The sequence below is a fragment of the Clupea harengus genome, chromosome 24 (genome assembly GCF_900700415.2).
Source record: "Clupea harengus chromosome 24, Ch_v2.0.2, whole genome shotgun sequence".
Lineage (NCBI taxonomy): Eukaryota > Metazoa > Chordata > Actinopteri > Clupeiformes > Clupeidae > Clupea > Clupea harengus.
The window spans coordinates 5,333,574-5,354,747 of record NC_045175.1 but is presented as its reverse complement, the minus strand read 5'-3'; the positions used below and the strand labels follow the sequence as shown (position 1 = coordinate 5,354,747).

Genomic DNA, 21,174 nt, shown 5'->3' with positions numbered 1-21,174 from the left:
TGGCATCTGGCAGCACATGATCCTCTTTACGCTCCTCACCCCCCTCCTCATATTGGTGATTTGCTCTCCTGCTGCCTGATCCATCCTGCCATCTCCCACTAAACAAGCTCTTTGGATTAAGCCCATTCTCTCTCTTGGCCTCTCCTGTTTGAGCCATATTCTCCAGCCCTTTCTCTCTCTCTCTCCATCTATCCATCCATCCATAAGTGTCCAATGTACTCCAACATGACATGTTTTCTTTCTCACTCTCTATATCCATCCATCCATCCATCCATCCTTTCCATCCATCCAAGTATCTTAAGACGCACCATATCACTGCTGCTGACCCTCTTAACCTCCTCTCTGGTGGCATTCGGGGCCTAATGCAGGACTCTTAACACTGTGTCCGGGCTGAAATCAAATCAATGGCTGGACGCTAATGTGGAGTCAGGTTACTGAGCCCAGCCTCTGCTCCGCTCACTGGCTGTGCTGCGTGGCACTGATGATCTGCTCTCTGAACAGCACAACCACCCCCCCCCCCCCCCCCCCGGCTATTCACCATACCAGCATCCACAACAAAGACAGAGGAGAAGCAAAAACAGTGAGTAGATTGTGTAAAAAAAAATAGTTTTTGTGGCAACACACACAGATATTGACTTTTCATGGAAAGCATCCACAAAACAAACAAACGAGAGAGAGAGAAAAAAAACGTGTAAACAATATCAGTGTCTACTAGTTTCTTCTTGTGTTTCATACCAGAGGGGTGGAGATTTGACCTTAAAAACAGTGTGCCTAGGTCTGATATCCAAAACACTTCTGACTTGCACAATTAGCCTAGCCTAGCTGAATTCATAGTTTTGACTTTAACAATTCCACACCTGTTTAGACTGGACCAGGGTTCAACACAAACGGTGGCAGAGTGATTGTGCTTTGTGTCCACGCAACCTCACACTTATCATGGTATCTCTGTCACTTATCAGCATCAATGCATCACATCCAGGTGAGGTGGAAACGAATGGAGAGAAACACAAACACAAGAGAAGGAGAGTAGGCTGGGCAAAACAACAGCTTTATCGTGTTTATCAGAAGGTCCTTATCATAGAGGACTTATTCAGATTGTCTATGACAGGAACTTGGCTAAGGAATCAGAAGAACCACTGGTGTGTAATCTCACGTCCTTGTTTATTTCAGTGCAAATGTGCTGTATTGATTTCTCCCTCCTGTCCCTATAATGTAACCCCACAGCCACACCAAGCACCTCTCTGTGAATTGTCCTGCATTGTTCTGCCAAAACAATACAATCAGTGTCTCCCAGCACTGTGGTAGGATACGCACACACAGGCTACCCTCTCGCACTGTCACACACACACACACACACACACTGACACACACAGACACACAGAGAGACAGAGACACAGACACACAGAGGTTTTGTTGACATGGCCATGGTGTGTATGTTGAAGTGTGACTAGTATCTCCTCAACAATACATCCTCTCTGACAAAGTCAAAGGCACACACGTCAAATGCCACAAATATGCCCATGTTCACATACATCTACCTCCATGTTCTCACCAGGGTCTGTCTGGCCAGATGATTTACACCGAAGTGAAGTCTACAAAACTCAAATATCAGTTCCTTTTGCCTATAGCCTAGCGTAGACTACACCACGTTTGAATCTCTATCCATCATTTTAGTCGCTGGTAGACTCACCCACTTCAAAAAGGTAACTAGAAGGCGGTGCAAAGGAAAGGCCCTAAAACACTTCGCCAAGGGACATGTATAAGCGAGTGCATACCGTAATCTCATTTTGACTTTTATGGTTTTGATATGCCTCAGCTCATCCATTCGTATTCCACCGCATTCCATCCGTACTCGCCTACGCCAAAATCCAACATAGCTATGTAAGCAGTCAGTGTTGAGATAGATCAGATACAAGTCAAATTCTCTCATTGGTTGTATACAGTCATGTTAATATGTTTAAATTACGGTTGACAAAACACCTAATCCTTACCCTGCAAAACGTAATGCACATGAGTGCCCCTGTCACCTCAAAGAGGTATACATTTTCTCGTAAGCTAGCCAGCTAACTAACGTTAGCCAAGCAAGCTACAACGGTCTGGGTGGCATCACTGCTAGCTTGCTCCTCACAAAAAAAACAAGCACGCAGAACAGAGGAGAGATTATGCTGGAGGATACACCTGCTAAAACAATGTGTCGTCAACCTAGATATTCTGACAACAGACGAACATCGGTTGAATCCATACAGAAATCGTAGCCATCTTAAAATCGATTTGCTAAATTTCGACCTCGGCAGGGACTACACGATACATTGACATGCAACACACAGCTTAAATTTCGGTACCGTTACCCTCTGTGGCTAGGTTAGCTTGATATCGAAATTACACTCATTCATAGAAATCTCAGACTGCGGGACCGACGAGCACGACAACAGCCGGAACAACTATAACAACTCCTGTCCTTTGCAAATCACTATTATATGTATTTTAATATAACTGTCATGAATATGTGCTGGAACATTTAGCAGCTTACCTCACCTGACCTCCGATGTTCTCGTCAAACTCTTCTGTCAAACAACATATATACCGGAAATGTCCTTTGGAAAAGCTCCACCCATTATGTGCTAAGATATCACGACCACCAATTGAATTTGAGGCTGAGGCTAATCGTAACCAATCATCTCTCAGAGAAAAATAATTTTCTGAACGCCCACCTCGTCCTAATAGTATAGTAATAATAACCAATGAATCTACAAGGTTGACAGAGGACGCCCAACAGACCACGGTGAAAAGAGCAAAAAAAGATAAACTATCAGGATTTTTGGAGGACACATACAACGGTGTAAACAAAGTTCACCGGCCCTAAAGTGACATCATCTTAGACTAGAGTCGTTTGTTCAATCACTTATTTCCAGAATTTGATTAAAAATGTCCACTTCAAAATTCAAAAGGCTTAGGGTACGTTTGCCATAAGGAAAACGTTTACTCAAAGAGTAGCTGTTACTTCAAAGAATGTTACTTAACAGTGTAAGCCTACATGTCTTATCATGTCTCTGATGCTGATTGCATTTCCTGAATTCAAAATAGCTGTGTAATAACAGTGTTTGTGTGCTATGATATGACAGACTTATGTTTCCTATATTGGTTAATTAGCCTATACATTATTGTATGTTTAATCTTTCTTCATGTCCCTGTAGGAGCTTACCTGAAATGTTGAACAATTTCAGCTCTTAAAATGTATTGGCGCCATCTACTGATCCACTGTTTCACTCAGGTTAAGGACGTTCAGATACAAATTTTCACAATTAAACACACTTTTCCACAATTTAACAGTAACAAAGTTTGAGACGCTGCATTGATGATGTAATGCAAAAATAACCACTCAATTTCACCCAATTAGTAAGTTATGTATTTCATAAACTTTTACTGTTGTGTTTCAATCAGGACTTTATTGTGAAAGTACAATTTGCACATATCACGGTGTCATTATCGTGGCTATGTGTAGGCCTAGACTTACAGCCAACATAACTATCCTCACATTACATTCATATGGCTGTGGTGTGGGTTCCTGGACCTTTACGCTAACAGAATGTATTTGTTTGTCCATAGGAATTACAACATTACAACATGCAATTATTATTTCTGCATGTGGTTATACCACCAAACATTCTGAGGGATACACCTAATGAGAAGCACCAAGAACAAAACAACTACAACATGTGAGTCTTTGAGATGGCGTCACTAGTCACAATTTCCTTGGATATTTTCTGAAATATATTGCATTTCTTAGTATAGTTTAATGTTTATTTAGTATCCACTGTGAGAAAATATGGGTAAATATTTGTTAGTGTTGTTAACCTTATAACAGAGGTTGTCCTGTGTGACTTTGGCTGGTTTTTTTTACTGCCAACAACTTATCATGTCTTTCAAACTCACTACGCCCTTGTGTACACTGCACCTCTGCAAAGGCCTTGTTGTATATGCAACTAAAAATAATTTATATTTAAGTGACACATGTAGGTACGGATCCCCAAAGAGGACATGGGGGGGGCGGGGGGGGCTTTAAAGAGCACCTGTTATGCTTTTATGTTTTTTTCCCCTTTCCTTTGGTATGTTACATAGCTTTGTGCATGTAAACAGTCTGCAAAGTTACAAAGCCCAAAGTACACGCCAGAGGGAGTAACTCTTTCCCACAGAAACCACCTTTCTCATCTGCCTGAAACGCCTTGTTGGAATTCCAACACTTTTCCTTTGTTACAAGATGACGCAATCTCGTAACACAACCCTTATTGCCCACCTAGCTGACCAAAATAGTGTGTTATTTGTAACAATGAAGCATGTAAATCTTTTCTAGTAGAAATTAAATTCTGAACATTGAAAATGAACGTAATAGGAGAAAGCATTGCATTTGCACGATAAAGTTTCACGTTGTCACAAGAGACCACCCAAAACTTTCTTGTGTACACACACAATACTTTCTTGTGATAACACAAAACTTTCTTGTGCTCATGCGAAACTAAATCGTGCACACGCAATACTCTCTCGTGAGTAGGCTAAACTTTATTTTGCCCGCAGGATATGTTCTGCTGTGCACCAGAAACTAATAAAAATGTTGAGGCTCCCCTTAGAGGCTCTATATTTGTAGGCCTATTTGTCAAGTGATTTTGTTTTTCAGCTAAACATAGTCCAAATTGTCACTGACATTACTATGTTAATGTAGGTATACTATATCTTGGTAAAAGGCAAACAAAACACATGTGCAGTTGCACAGGCTTACATATAGTTTTAGATGGTGCTAATGAGCAATCAGTTTGGGAGCTAACTCATAGAAGATATGTATTCAGTTCCTATGTGTGGCTTCAAGATGCAGCCCATAATTATCATGTCATACTCTTCTCAAATACAGAAAATTGCTCCTCACAGCTATCCAGCTGTTTGTTCAGTGCTTACGCAAAAAATAAAAAAAATCCTGTGTTAGTACACACAAACACAGAGGCTAGGACCAAGTCATAAACAGTTCCAATCAATCAACACACGTGCTTCACAGGAGCACGGAAAGGAGGGTATAATTTGGTTGGCTGTTGAGCTCAAATATCAACAGCCTTTTGCAAAACCAAACAGAATTGCAGACCGCATATTTAAGTCCATTGGTACTGCCACTGTATTGAGTTGATACCATCTTTAAGCAACACTAGTCCATGTGTGGCATCGGAGCTGATTAGCCTACCGAGCCGACGCATTACTCAGACGTGCTGCAGGCGAAATACTCTAATCTTCTAGAGACTTTATACACATTATAACTATATCAAGGTAGTACACTTTCCATGCATGACACTCATCTCCATATTCTCAGTGTATTGCTTATTTGAATTATTTCTTTATTGGCAATTTGGCAAAACAGTAGGCTATCTGTCATTCTGTCAAAATGTGGTTCTCTGTCACAACACGCTAACCAGATTTCTGATTATCAGGCTCTGTAAGTGAACAAACAGTTCATTAAACATCTACAACATGTTTACATGTCTGACAGGGTCAGATGACAGAAAACAGCAGGGAACTTCAAGAAAATTAAAAGAATACAAAAAGACAAAGGAGTCCATTATCTGTTATGTTCCATAGGCAAAAAGATCGTATCTCATTGTTTATGATCTTAAATTTAGTCTTACTTCCATCTGTATAACTTTTTTAGAACAGAAGAGGAACAGTACAACGGCATCACAAAACAGAGACGAGGTAAGAAGACTCCTAATGTTTGATTAAAGTCTTTATGAATCGAATAACACACAAGAATGTTAGTAGATAAAGCTCTCCCAATATACGTTTGAAGAAAACTTGAATTGACCTTTTCATGCGGTCAATAATAACGCTCTTTCGTGATGATGCACTGCCACCCATTGTTTTGGAGTAATATTGCAGCATTATTGTTCACATTGCAAATTCAGATCCCCCCCCCCTAATTCAGAGTTTCAGTGTCCCATCGTGCATTTTAGAACCGTAAACAACTTATTTCTGCAGTGTATTTTCTTATTACGTGACATAGGCTACAGTCATTGGCCTACATCAATTCATAGGTGCAATGAGGGCTGTCGCTGATAAAATATTTCGGTGACAGGTCATTGGCCTACATTTCGACGTAAAATTGATTAATCATTTGATTTTCCTTGTCTGTGTACTCTATCATGTAGTTTGTTGTAAACTTTTTTTAAAGTTAAAATAACTGGATTCACTGAAATATAATTTTTATTTTATTGTTTGTCCTATCGCGTAGCCTATATTAGAACAGTCTGCCTTGGAGCTCAATTTAATTGATACACTGATTTCAGCTCTCGTTTCAATGTGCTTTTATCATGTGGAACTACTTCTCACATTAAATGTCAATGCAAAACCAACCTGTCCGCATCTGTTAGATCTTAAGAGTAGGCCTTCCTGTTAAAAGGCAATGACATGTTCACTTAAGCTGTAATATAGTAATGACCCTATCAATATGCCTATGATACAGAATGTAAAACATACTCGCCTAATAGTAAAACGTGAACAACATGTAGACTGTCTCAATACATACAGCTTATTAAGAGGATTTTTGGCCGACGCCGAATACACAAGTCGGTGCGCAACTTCATAATTTAGACTATTGAAAAACAAAAACATTAACCTTCAAACTCACGCTATCTTGTGAATTTTCTATGTTGAGTATGTTGAATTTAGGAAGGCTCTGCGATATCACGACTGCAGCTTTATTCTGTGTTTACACTGTTTGTTTTACGCATGTTTGGTCTAACCTTGGGGATGAAATACATTTGAATTTACAGTCACTAAACACAATTTTGTATTTTAACAAGACCCATACCACAAATATGGCCAGAGCCAATAACAAACAAGAAATCAACAATAATGAGGGTAAAAATTCTCCACAATAATCTTTATTGTTGACTAATAAATATTTGGTCTTTCAAGGCACTTACAAACTAAGGCCATTAAGTACTTAAGTTGCGTGGCGCACAACTTTTGCATGGAAGTATACTCTCTCTCTGTATCAGACTCACTCACACGCACACACACTCTCACACATACAAGAACATAAAATGCACCCGATTGAACAAAATGAAACGAATTGGCGTTGAAATATGGGCTGTTTACATTAATCACTTCAGTGCCCCTCTTGCAAGTCGAGGGCTGCTGAAAGACTATTTCATCACTTTTCTTTTACGGGCAATATGCTTATAATCGACAAACAAATTATTTACAATACGCAGTTAACATAACTTTTCTGAAAGAAAATGACAAACCCATTATAGAAAAAGACAGCAACTGTCTATTTGAGAGGTTGGTCTGATCTAACTGAACAATCTTTAAAAAGATTAGACTATACTTCTTTAAATTTGATAAACATAAAATAAAACTACTTTGTACATAGTTGTAAAAATATCCGCCATTTTAACATATCTCATAATTGGTGTAAGGGCACGTTGTTCATTTTATATAAAAAGTCTCTGCCAGCAGTAAACATCTACTTATGACAAATAATACATTCCATAGCCGACTGGTCCACCGAAAAGTCCGGGTACCGGAAGACCGGGCCTCGGGATGGAGTTTCCGTACAGCGATGGGGCGCCTACATGCGCACCTAGCGGGAATGGAAGCGCAAAGGCAGGTAGAAGCGGTTTGGACGCCAGCTTGTATTTCTCAAGCTCGGCCTCCTGAAGTCTCTTGGCTTTGGCCCTCCTATTCTGGAACCAGATTTTCACTTGGGTCTCCGTCAGGTTGAGAGAATTCGAGAACTCGGCCCTCTCCGCGATGGAGAGATACTGCTTCTGGCGGAATTTCCTCTCCAGCGACAGAAGCTGCGAGGTGGTGAACGGTGTCCGAGGTTTGCGGTTGTTCTTGTGTTTGCGTAAGGGGCAAGGTGGAGGGCTGGGATTACCTGTTGGAGAAGAACACATCACATGTTAAAAAATCAATATCTACAAGAACAAGTAGAAACTTGGAGAACATGCAAAGTATCACAGTGAGTTATCTTCATTACATAACATTTGAACAATATTATGTAAAGGATTTACTGTATGCTTAAGAGCCCCCTTTGTGTGACCTGTATCGAAGTAACAATTTCCAGTTGGATGAGAGGACTGTAGGTAAATAATATTATATAACTACTACATATAGCTACAAGATCTGTTTTATATGATTTATAACCACTCGTTATTTTAACTACAAATACCAAAACCGTTCGTTTAGTTCGGCCATTATAGACTTAATTGGGCTCTTGTCATTTGAATATTGCGCAGCGCAATGAGTGAGTTGGTGCCATTTAATGCTTCTATATTTACGGAAAATTGCACCAACAGCTAATTGTGCATTAAGCTGTGATTTCGCGCGGACATATAAACCATGGGCAGTCTACAGGCAACACAAAGCAGAACTTACGTGGAGGAGATGAAAAAGAAGATGTCCTGAACCAAGTGCTCTGTTCTTTATCACTAAATTCTTCATTATCGTCATTCATACTATCGGACGCGTTGGGAAAGCTCTCTGAAGGCACTTTGCTTTTCTCGGCATAGAATGTCCTCGGGGGTGAAAACTGTCCCATTTGTTCCGTGACAGGTTTCGGTAGTACTAGTCCTGGTCCGGCGGCGGTATACACAGTCCGGCAAGTGGTTTTCTTCGCGATCAACGATTCGACACTGAAGGGCAAACTGCTCGTTTTAGTTTTGAGCCCCTTGTCAACGGTTGCCTCGTTTGGCCTGACTTCTTCTTTGTCGGAGTCCGCTTTCTCTTGTGCTTTAACCTCATGGGAAGGGGAGCCTTGTGAAGAATTCATCCTACAAGTGGATGGTGCCATACACTAGGGTATGGCTATTCAATAGACTTCAGTCCGAGTATCCTTTCTCTTTGAAGTACTGTCAGTCCAATGACTGTTGTGGGTGAGGTCGGGTATAAAAGGCTCGAGAATTCCCCCCCTTTCACGTTGACCAATCAGCTTGTCAACCGGGCCGAACGTCTTCCAATCACCTTTCAAGTTGGATTCGTTACGTTTCTAGGTGCATTTTGATTGGACTAAATGCCCCATGAAAGACATCAAGAGGATATGGAGAAAACCGAGTAGTTAACTTTAGACGTCTTGCTGGGATGATGTATTGATAGCCCAGAGGCTTTTGACTCCTTGGAACACTAAGTAGACCAATTTTAGCGTAATTAACCAGTAGGGAAGCGTCCAAAGTATCCTCACCCAATAGTTGAGCAGTCATTGAAAAGACACAATGAAATAATCACACGCTGACACTTGTATGCCAAGACAGAGATGGGGAAAATAAAGATGACCAAATAAACTCAATCTGCAAACCTTCAAGTAAATAAAACAATAATAAATGTATGGATTAAAATGCCCATCCTTTAAACTCCACTACCAGACTAAAAACTAATAACAAATACATATAACTACCCCTTTAACCACCGAAAAAGTACGCTGCAAAACATAAATCGTATGGTCATAAATCGTTTAGAAAAAGAAGTTGAACAAACAACAGAATCTGGCTATTTGCAGGAATAAATATTTGTAAACTTAACTCACATACAGGCCTATATATTTAGAAATTGATTAGTTATGATTGTTGGTCACACAACATTTCCGCAATTTAAAGCTGGTCACGGTCTTTTAGGGTTACAAAAGGCTCGGTAGAGAAGCAACAGGCGCTTTTTTTCTCTTTAGGTCTCAGCGTTTAATAACCCAGACAAGTTGTGTTTTGGAAGGCGCCAGGCTCGGCGAGATCAAAAGAGAAGCTACCTCGGGGAGAAAAGGCAACAGTTAACTCCACTTAACCAATTGTCCTCCAAATATTTCATAGTCCACTGCATAGCTGGAAGGCCAACTGCTGACATCAAAAGACGTTAACTGTTTCTTTTCTGGAGTATCGCATAAAAAAGAAAAAATTTCTGAAGCATATTCCTGAAATGAATATTGCCCGGCATCTATTTTTCATTTGAACAACATTATAAGAAAAAAATGGAACACCACATAATCGATGAGTTATGTTACAATAAAAGCCTAGTATTTTCCCAAATCGTAACAGTGAAAAAGTGGGCTACCGTTTTCGCAATAAAGTAGCCATTACTCAAATAAACATCTGCAATCGAAACGTTTATGAATTCGCATGCAGAACGGAAAAAAAAAATGTTGATTGTAAGCCAACGTTTGTATACAAACTTCATGAAACCTGATACAGCCTTTATCAGGTCTGATCATTTCTTTTTTGAAGACGTGTTGTCACTGCATACAGACTCATGAGAAACCTGACAGACGTCGCATCAAAGACATTTTACACTGAAAGTGCAGTCTCTGAAATGATGAAGTCCTTCAACTTGTCAGATTTTGTAGCCTCCATATGTTTCCAATGGCCATTCATTACCCTGCATTACTCTGATGGCGCTTTAAATGTCATCGGGTTGTCACGCAGCAGTTACCCAAAAACCATAACTACTGCAATTAGTCTTAACTGTCTTAAATACAATTCAAACAATGGGGATATTGATATTAGTGGTAGAATGAAACGTATTTGTATAATCTGGTCCTCACAGCGCAAAAAAACCCCGCATATTCCAGTCAGTTGGTTATATCATAGTTTGTTTATATGAGTAATCTGAATAGGCACATAAACAAATACATTCATGTTTGGTGTCACACTGAGTTTCATGACCCCAGCAGAGCAACAGGTTATTTGAGGATCTGACAATGCTATCCTTTGCCAAAATGTTCGCTTCCCAGGGAGAGTGCTGGCACGATTTGTCAGTCAAGTGATGTATCAGCTACAACACACCGCTTAATTCAGTAGCATACCCCATCGTCCACCTCTCTCTTCAGCACACCCGCCTAGAAGCAAGAAGTGTTGGTGTTTCCAATCGTCAGTCTTCTTCAGTCTAACACTCCTGGCGAACGACTTCCATCAAATCGTTAATTATTTAAGTGATTTTTCACCAAACAGATCCATTACGCAATTAAGACTTGGTAATGCGCACAAAATGTAAGATGTCTTGATGGAGTTTGTGTTAATGTGATTATTGTCCCCTACTTCAGTATAACGAGTAAAGGTTGTCCTAAAAAAAAAAACGGTCACAACACCTAGGCCCACTCACTTTTAATTGAATTGAGATGGTTAATAATTAAATGAATCTGGATAGAGCATTAATGACTGACACCAAAGACAATACAGTAGGCTGCACCGCATTGTCTTATCCGCGAGGGACCAGTTTTTAAAGTGTTCAGAGGAGTTGACATCACATGACCACATTAAATAAAAATACCACAATTAAAAAAAAAATCTTATGGATTCAGTCAGCTGGTCAATTTATCTGAAAAAAAAATATATGAACAAGAATCTGCATTATACAGAAGAAAATGCAACAGCCTTTTTTTGCTGCAGTTATTACACTATTGTGTGTGGACACTGGGAACATGAAAATATGCAATGCTAATTTATTTAGGCTGAGTGGAGAACTCAACGTTTATTTTATTTTATTACATTTAACCTTTATATATATATATATATATATATATATACAGCACAGGCCACAAGTCTGTTAGAATGTGAGACTGGAAAGATGTTGATATTTGTACTTACATTACCTACTAGTAATTAACTGTCAACTAGTTAGGATGTCACCTTTCTTCAAGAACCCTTCATGGCCTACAATTTACCTCAGACTGTCCTTGTATTTTATCCAGTAAAGGATGCTGAAATTCTGACAATAATTCTGGGTTTCAAGTTTAGTTTTACATTTAAAGTTGTCATCATCCATGCCAAATGACTAATATAATTGATAGACCTCTTTTATTTGTTGATAATAAAACTCTTCATCACCCACCTGTTGAGAGGTTCAGCTCAGCACTGTATTGGACCCTATGACTGTATACCTGCAAGTCTAACTTCTCTCACAACAGGTAAGCTCAGCTGTTTCGGCTTAGGCGCCCATAGTCATTACCCCAACCATCTGATCCCATCCAGCTCTGCTTTTCATACAAAGACGTGGACGGGAATCAAAAACTCGAGGCGCACAAATCACAAAGATTCACCCGGATGAGAACCAAGCCACGGTGCGGAACCCACCGAAAAAAAAAACGGCGAAATAAATCTGCCTTTCGAGGTCAACTTTTCCACTGGGTATTTGGTTTCAGGCCTTACTTTCGTCGTATTTTTTTTCTCTCTCTCTCTCTTCCTCCTCCTCCTCCTCCTCTTTCCTCTACCTCCCCCCTCCATCTCCTTAAAAGACATTTCTGTAACAGCGTGAAAGCCAGGGCACTGTGTCAGAAGTCGTTACATAGTTTGAAAGCAGATCAGCGCCTCAAGGTCAGCGCCTGGATGGGGACGCACATTCTACGGCAGCGGAGCGCCCGGTTTCACGCGGGGCTCCCTTCCAGCTTTCTCAAGGCATGGATGAAACCACTCAGTCAGTTCGTAAAATAAAGGGCCGAGACACACACACACACACAAACACCCACACACACACACACACACACACACACACATATATATGTTTAGTCTGACATATTTTTATATACGTTTATATTCTATATATATATATATATATATATATCAAATGCCAGACTAAACATCCACAAGCACTGAAAGGGCAAGGGGACAGAAACTGGTATTGGGGCTTGTGCTGTCAATCAGTCATATAAAGGCTTGTTAATAGCAAGTGAAGTTTATGGAGAGACTTATAAAACTTAGACAGCATGTCACTCTAATCATCCCCTAGAGGATTCAGCGACAGACTAATATTTTGTAGTGCAGAATTGTATTGGAATAAATGTAAACCTGGCAAAAGTACAGAAATAGATGACCTGATGAAACATCGATCGAGAGAGACCTGTGGTGTTATTTAATACTATGGATGATGCATTGGACATCAATCATGTCATATTGTCTAGACTGCTTGCAGGGAGCCTGTGAGCTATGTTAAACAAACATAAGCATGTTTATATTCTCTAAGCCAACAATATATATATTTAATAGATAACCTGAAATTTAAGACGAAATCTACTGCAAGAAGCACCATCTAACCACAAGAAACAGGGCATGACTTAGGAGCAAAGTATAAAAAGTATTGCTGAAAGTCTGAGTGCGACTAGTCTGTGTTTTTTGTTCCAGGGAGCAAGTGGCAGTCATCCAGCTCTCCTTAGAGGACGTGTGGGCTTCTCAGAGGGAGGGATGGAAGGACGGTGGGGTGGGTGGTGTGGGGGGGTTTGACACCCTCCCAACAGCTCTAACTGACACAGGATCAGTTTGAGCGCGAGTGCGGTGTAACGGAACCCCGGTACCCGTGGAGGCTTTTTGACACGCACACAAAAGCTGCAGGTACAGAGAGGGGCCTCTCTGGTGAGAGAGACGGTGCCAGAGACGGACTGCTGACACAACAAAAGCCAGGAGGTGGCCAAGCCCGATGCATGACTCGGCGTCAAAACACATGACACGGAGTCTTGGCTTTTTTTCTTTTTTCTGCCTCGCTCAGCTCTATTAAACAGCATCGCAAAATAATAATAATAATACAAAAACAAATCTGCTAAAGTGATTAAATTATTTGAAAAAAAAAAGAAATCTTCAGGGACAAGACTTTGTATTGTGCGTGGTCCAATGTCCTGCACGGGTAATTTGGATCCCCAAATGAGAAGCAATCAGCATCTCTGAATGGCTATCTGTCCCAGACTCGAAACAGATTACGGTTTTTATACCACTGCGGCTACCTCTCCCCAAACGGAGAATAAAACTCGTACAGTAATAGCTGTGTATCGCTTAACGGGTAATTTGTTATTCCATCATAAACGACCAGAGTGCGCAATCGAGAGCCGCTCACTCGCTGTTTCTTTAAGGGGGTCGGTTTTCCGTGATGGGGAACGACAGGGGATGGGGATTGGGATGGGTGGGATCCCATCAACACGGAGGCTTGACATTTACATTCCCAAAACCGCAGGGATGACAGTTTGCCGTAACACACAACCTCCTCGAGGGTTCTCTCGCCGTTAAACCAAAAAAATAAAGAACCGAGGCATTCTTGAGGGGAGGCCCTACGACTGGGAGAACGGTCACATGAGTTTTTTTCTGCACGGACAGGAGACTCGCTGTGGCCGTCCCGCGGTTCCCTGGAGTGACCGAGGAATGTCACCACACTTTCATAGCCCTGTTAGTGGCCAGAGATGTAATACATTATATTTCATGGGAGCAGGCAATAGCACCCCAAATTACCCTTTTACTGTTGGATCAAATTTTGAGCGCGACCAAACCACAGAAGCATTGTAGAAATTGCTGCAAATGGGCATATTCCACTAAGTGTCTGGTTTTCCCTTATGGCTTTTTTTGTAACTTGTGGAAGATTGTTTCCTTAAATGTAACACAAGGACTGCTTCTTTGTGATGCACACGAGAGAAAGAAATGGTGAGAATATTCTCTCAAGGTTCCTCAGTGTAGACCTACCTTCTTTGGTGTATGGGGGATTTGTTTCAGCACACACTCAGACAAAGACAGGACATTTTGTGTTTCATTGAGACTTAAGAGACATGGCACTTTCAAAATAACTGCTTTTTTTCTTCTTCTTGTTATCACAAAATCAGTAGGAAAGATGGAGCATGTGAGAAATATACCATAACATTTGCCATCAAATGTCATTTCTCATGGAAGCAAGATGAGATTATGATAACATTTGTCATGAGAACACAGACTACTTCACCACAAATGCAGTCCTCTGTCACATGCTATACCAGGAAAAGAAAGAGTGATGAATGTGACGAAAAGAAACAACTATTGTCTGTTTTGTTGTTTGTAAATAGCATCACAGGTCTTTAAAGACAAAGTAATCTCAATTAACAATTTGTATCTGAATATATTGATCCTCTCTCCACAGACAGCCATTGAAGGGCTGCTTAATCTTAAATCTTCAGAGCTCTTTTTGTTGTCGGATAATTATGAGATCACCAGAGGTAAAGGCATGAACAAATATATGCTCTTAGTTGTCCCAAGATTACAATTTTAAATTCCTCTCTTGTAAAGCCTGACAGCAGGGGGCCGGGAAGTTGAAAGGGCCTTTGAATAAACATGCCCCCCCCCCCCTCTTCCCTCCTCCCTCTTTCTTTTTCTCTCTCTTCCTCCCTCTCTCTCTCTCTTTCTCTCTCTCTCTCATGCTCTCTCTGTGTCTCTCAGACAGTCTACAGGAGGTTGGCGTCCTCCTCTGAAGTCCGGGCAGATGTTCGTGTGACCGTCCCGGGGCACACATAACTTTAATTTAGATGGTAAATAAATATCCACTCCGCTTGTTTACGCGAAAGGTGTGCGTGCGTGAGTAAGAGTGAGGGAGGGACAGGGAAGAGGAGGAGGAGGTTGTGGTGGAGGAGGGGGAGGTAGGGGGGGGGGGGGTGGGGTGGCTGAGGGTGCGGGTGGAGGTGGCGGAGGGGTGCTTTGTTGTGCTATTGCTTAATGAGCTAGAAAATACAATTGCACTTTTCTTACGGTGAAAACCGCCTCGAGGGCATTGTAAATTAGCTCCCTGGAAGTCCAGAGAAGGATGAGGCTTGCTGTGCCGGGGAACACAGCAAAGGGAACACAGGGGAGGGGCGGGGTGGGAGTAAGAGAGGAGGGTGGGGTGGGTGGGGGGTGTGGAGGAGAGTGGAATGGGAGTAGGAGGAGACCAAAAAAAGATCACAGAGCATTTAAGATCACTATCATTAGCTGAAATAATCCCTACACGCACTTGTTGCGGTCTGAAAGGGGCTGGGCCATTGTTGCTTTTGCAGGTAGAGCCTTTCTGTCATGCTGGGACGAACTCATTTGACCTCACGGAAACGGTCCGGTTTTATGGCAGTGTTTGAGTGCGGAGTTGCCCCTCCGCCCCTGTATTTTAACGACGTAGAAGTAAGTAAGGAAAGGCAGGGCATGGCCAGAAAAAAAAGAGGCCCAATAGGTTTGCCAATGTGAACGTTATCTTGGCTAATTTCTTTTTGCTGAGACGCGGGCTTTGTTTTCGTTGTACGCGATTTAGAACTTCCACCTCCATCAAGCATTCAGAGTGTCTCAGGGTGACAACCTTTTAATGACCACCCGTCAGACCATTTCTCTCCGATTGTTACCCGACACAATATAAAGGGATAATTTCTAAAAGAAGAAAAGAAATAAAGAAAAAAAAAACAACATTGTTAAACTAATCAGACGAGAACGGGTCTCCATTTTGCATATGGCGGTCCTGGGCCCCTGTTTACCTCTGACCGCTACGCTTAGCATCTGTTGCCTATGGCTGGGTTCTCCCTCTCCTCCATATCTCCAGCAGAGACTTTCATTTTGGACTCGAGTAATTGATGGCTTCCACACTTCAGCCTGTTACACCCCCCTGCTTCCACCCCCCCCCCCCCCCCCCCCCCCCCCCCCTCCCCGCCACAAACACCCCCGGTTCTCGGGCCCAATTGTTGTGATATTTCTGTGGCTTTCCACCTTTGTTTCAACCATTGTGTGTTTCTCTTGTTGTTGTCGTTGTTTTGTTTTGTTTGTTTTTTCTTTTCCCTACTGTAGTGTCACAATTGCGGTCAAGTCAGAATGGGAGACGTATGTTTAGTGTCTGTGTGTGTGTGTGTGTGTGTGTGTGTGTGTGTGTAAGAAATCAGAAGAGAGAGGGAACAGAGAAAGAGAGAGAGCAAGGGAGAGCCACCTCTGATATTTAGTGCAAAATCTAAAAAAGGACGAGGGGGGGTTGGTTTAGAAATGTTTTTTTATTTCTTTCTTATTCCGCAGGCTTGGCACATGTCTTCTGTTACTAAGTGGCACGCCATTGAAAGGCTCTACATCTTCCATTCTTCCTCTCCTCTGGGTGCCCAGACTTACAGCCCTGGCAGCTGCTTGACTCTCCATACAGCTTTAGTCTCCTCTCTGCAGGTGAGCTCTCCTCCAAAACCAAAGCAGCCTCTGCTCAAAAGAAGCTCCCTTCTTTTCCAATTCAATGGGAAGCTCACTTTATGTATGCCACAACTAAGAATTCCTCCACAATGGCTGTCCTCTCTTTTGCTGTTTTTTTTTCTTCTGTTTCCCCCCCCCCAATCAAAAAGCGCACCCCTAACACAACTCATCTCATATACTCATTCCATATTTTTCTGTCTGTTTTTATATATTTGTGTTTTTTTTCTGAAGGAAGATGATGGTGGGTTTTGGCTCAGGAAAAATTATGGGTAGAGGACGTTATTTGTGTGTGTGTGTGTGTATGTGTGTGTGTGTGTGTGTGTGTGTGTGAGATGCGAGCTGTTAGGCATTTACTCGTGAGGTGTGGTGCTCCCCTCAAAGCCTTCCTCTGTTCTCTTCTTCCTGAGCGGCTGGCAGGTCGGGATATCTATTCATTTGGTTACTTAAGTGTAATTGCTCCCTTTGAAGCCTCAGAGAGGCAAATGATTTTCTTTGCCCTGGGGCAGTAATGGCCACATACCCCGTGACCCCCCCCCCCACCCCCCCACTGGCTCGAGAATGGCGGAGAGTCTCAGAGAGGGCAGCTCCCATACAGAGAAGAAATAATACAGCCCGGGCCGCTCAATTTCACCTCCCTTTTCATCCCTTTCTTTTAAACTTTTATTAACAACAGCTTTTTCTCTCATATCGGGGCGCCCCGGGAGGAGGCTGTGTGGGAGGGACCCTGCCGCTGTCTGCCGGAGGCTCAGCAGTGGCCGCTCCTCATCAATGGCGACAGGTCACGGAGGCTTCTAGAAGGGTAAAAAGAAAAAAAAACCTGCCCATCCCTGCCCACGGCTCACACTGCTGCCGCCAATTCTGGTGACTGGCGTCTGAAAAAAAAAAGTGTCCCCTAACTGCTGAAAGCAAATTTTTGGAGTGTTTTTTTTTTTTTTACTATAAAGACTGGGTTGTTGACACTCGCCCATGTAATGCTTTTGGAATGGCTGTTTAAAGACATGCTCGCTTTTGTTTGTTGTTCAATTTGTTGAAGCTGCTCTTTTTTTTTCTTTTTTTTAAGAAAAATAATCGAGGGCTTCTGTCGTACGAGGCCTTTTCGTGAGCTGTGTCTATACACCAGAGCTTTCATGTGCGCTCTCAAAGGTAAAGGCAATATATAGGCTGACATCCCCAAGGGAGGGAGGGCTCTGTAATGACAGGAGGCAGGAATTACACTCCGGTTATGACTCCATATTGTGTCAACATACCAGAGCAGGATAATCAGAGGCTTCTATGGGGGAGACATGTTGCGGGTATAAATCCTTAAATATGGTATAAATTCGGTATAGCACGCTGTAGTACCAAATGAACATGGATGGGAGGCTGTAAAAAGGGAACCCTGGTTATGAACAGCGCATTTTTTAACTTGCATCACCCCGCTTTGAGGTTTTTAAGAGGGAAGCGATTCCCGTGGTCGTGCCAGATGGTAACAATTCTTTGACATATTACGAGCAGGTTTCTGCCAAACGACGTACCTTCGGGCTATTTTTTCACTGGCCCATAAAAGCATATAATGTAATTTTGATCTGGTTTATCAGATATCACTCGATCCAGGTTTGGTTTGCGCTGGACTGGGCCTGCGACGCGGGGCCATGTTGTCTGTTTCGCCGGTGTTTCGGTAGCTCGTTTGAGTTAGATGTCTGGGCTGCCAGAGGTCAAGGGCAGATCGCAAGCAGAAAGACAGGATTGGTCAGTACGCGGAAAAAAAGCAGAAAACACTACAGACATTTCTGTGCAGTGAGCAAATTATAAAAGACCATATCATATGGCAATCCCCACAATGATTCCCGTGTGTGATTGCGTGGCTTAGGGAGAGAGTATGATGAACCGTTTAAGGTTATTCAAACAATATGAAAGTGACTCAAGTTGCTCAACCTGTAGGCAGTGTATGATCGACCTGCTGATCGACCGGCCTTTGATGTGGTGCTCGTGTACGTGACCACGAGCGATCAGTGTGAGTCCATCTCTCAGCTCGGCGGGACGTTAACGTGACTCGAGGTTTTTTTGCGTTCGGGCTCGTTCCCATCATGCAATATGTCTCTCGCAGGTCATCTGCAGTTGTTGTTCCTGCCTCGTAATGACCCTATGAACATAATGGCAACCAAACCTCTCAGCCAGACCACAACAAGGTAAGATGGTGGGGTGAACGTCGAACTCAACTTTTCCATTCACGTGTGCGTGTGTGCTCGCGTGTTTGTTTACTCGCTTATTTATTTATTTCCGACCTCCTTTTTTCTTATGACGGATCACACGCACAAGTGGGAGCCTGCTGTGTGAAATTACTCACGCTAATGGCACCGAACACTTTTTGTTGCAGGAAATCGGACAGCCGCGCCATAACTCCTTAAACGGTGATAAAAAACCCAAATTGCATCATGATGTTGAGCATTGCAACCCATTAATGAGAACATACTTCTCTTAAATGAGCCAAATGGATGTATTGACTGGTAATGAGACAATTAAAGTGGAGATGGAAAGAGAGGCTTTGAAAGATGCTAAATATATAATCTGAGCCCATCAGAGGTGTCCAATTATTGCAAATTAAAGGAACACAACAATGCCATGGTAATTTGCTAGGCTGAGGGCAAATTAAATGACTACCGCCTTCTTTAATGGGCCCCCTTCAGCTGTAATGTTGCATTTAACAAGACACCAGCTACGCATGGTTGACTATTTGGTGGGTTTCTAAGGTGTGTTACTAAACAAACCATTTGATATGCCTTTTCAGACTGTTGTTGTGAGGAAAGTTAGAGAGTTTTCACACAGTTTCTGTCAAAGCTACGAACGCACAGTCGGGATGAGACACTAACCTCGAAACAGACTGTACATATTGTTACCATGAACACCAACAGTAAGTTGCACCGTACATGTTGACACACATGTACTGCACATTGTATGTCACATAGGAAAGCTTTTGTGCGTATGTATTACACAGCACATGTTTACAAACAGTACATTACTTGTTTACATATGTGCACTGCACATACAATAACACATTGGAAAGCAGTTGTGTCATTGGGCGATGGCTAGCATCTTTGTAACTGGCGACACAGGACATGCCTTTCTACATGTCTGAAGTGCTTTGGAAGGGATTCACAGTCATGATTAAATAACACAATAACCCATTTCTCTGTCTTCAAAAATGGGTTTGTGTTATACCAGAGTTTTTTTTTTTTTTTTTTAATCATTTGATTGACTCGTCGTTCACATCGTAAGGCAATCACATTTGCTTGTGGACCTCATCGACAACAAGCAAACAAATAAACAATCTTGCGTGCTCGAGACGAATAGGAAGAGACACGGGAGCATTAGGGGGCATTTGGCTCAGGCAGGGCCTTATGTGCAGGCAGGCAGACAGCACACCCAAAAGCCTCTCTATCGTTACCCCCACAGCCCCCCCCCTACTCCCCCAGGCCAATGGCATGAAGTTTAAGTTAACCAAACAGTCCTTATCCCTCAGCCTCCTGAGTTGCGGTAGTGTACAATCCCTTAACAAGCTCCGTCTTTGACCTCGGTTGTATGTTTTTCCAAAGATGTCATGTCTTGTAACTCACTGGAAAGACTTTAAAGTCCAGATGATTTAACATTTAACAGAAAGAGAGAAAAAAGCGCACACGCAAAACACACACGCACACACACACACACACACACACACACACACAAGGCTTACTGCCAGAACGCTAATGATGTTCAGTGCAGGCAATCACAACAGTGACCCAAAACTACAACCTATCATCAGCATTAATCCTGTACACATCAGCACAGCTTAAACGAAGTCAAACAGTGTAATTTGTTGTTTGAAATGGTCCCCTTTTGTCAACTCAAAAGAGCAACTGCATTCATTTCCACTTAAATACTGTAAGGTATATGTAGAATTCCACTAATCAAAGAGAACATAAACTGAATTGACAATGGCGCCCACATGTAAGACCCATTTTTAATCAGTTGGAAAAACAATTGCATATATGCTTTTGTAGGTGATGTGTCTTCCCCTGAGTTTGCCCTGAGGAATTTTCTGGAAGGGCCTGCAGTACATGCACAGTGAAACCATAACAGTGGTGGTCCCTGAACTTTCAGAAATATGAAAACACAAAGGGAGACTCATCTTGGATCACGCTGACTCCGCTATTGTTTGGGGTTTTCGCCGAGCTATAATCAGATACTGGAAACCCCGTGCTCACCCGTAATGCTCGGAGGCATATTCGCTGTGTCATTC

At 42.1% G+C, this 21,174-nt stretch overlaps 2 protein-coding genes across 9 annotated transcripts in view; both read right to left on the bottom strand.

Moving 5' to 3' along the window:
* pnpla6 (patatin-like phospholipase domain containing 6) overlaps positions 1-2,632 on the bottom strand; it is a 40,417-nt gene extending 37,785 nt beyond the window's left edge. For 6 of the 8 annotated variants that reach the window (XM_031562617.2, XM_031562615.2, XM_031562619.2 and 3 more), the window contains exon 1: positions 2,531-2,616. The gene's annotated coding sequence lies outside the window, so the exon portion shown is untranslated. Of the gene's footprint in view, positions 1-2,530 lie in introns of all 8 variants that reach the window. The other 2 variants (XM_031562616.2, XM_042703638.1) reach the window with 1 other exon arrangement.
* Positions 2,633-7,336: 4,704 nt separating this feature from the next.
* On the bottom strand, positions 7,337-8,895 carry LOC105891033 (homeobox protein MSH-C-like). The gene is made up of 2 exons (XM_012817172.2): positions 8,419-8,895; positions 7,337-7,918 (listed from the first exon to the last, which is right to left on the bottom strand). Exons 1-2 carry the CDS (start codon positions 8,831-8,833, stop codon positions 7,509-7,511), a joined length of 825 nt encoding a protein of 274 aa, XP_012672626.2. The 5' UTR covers positions 8,834-8,895; the 3' UTR covers positions 7,337-7,508.
* Between the last annotated feature and the right edge of the window lie 12,279 nt (positions 8,896-21,174).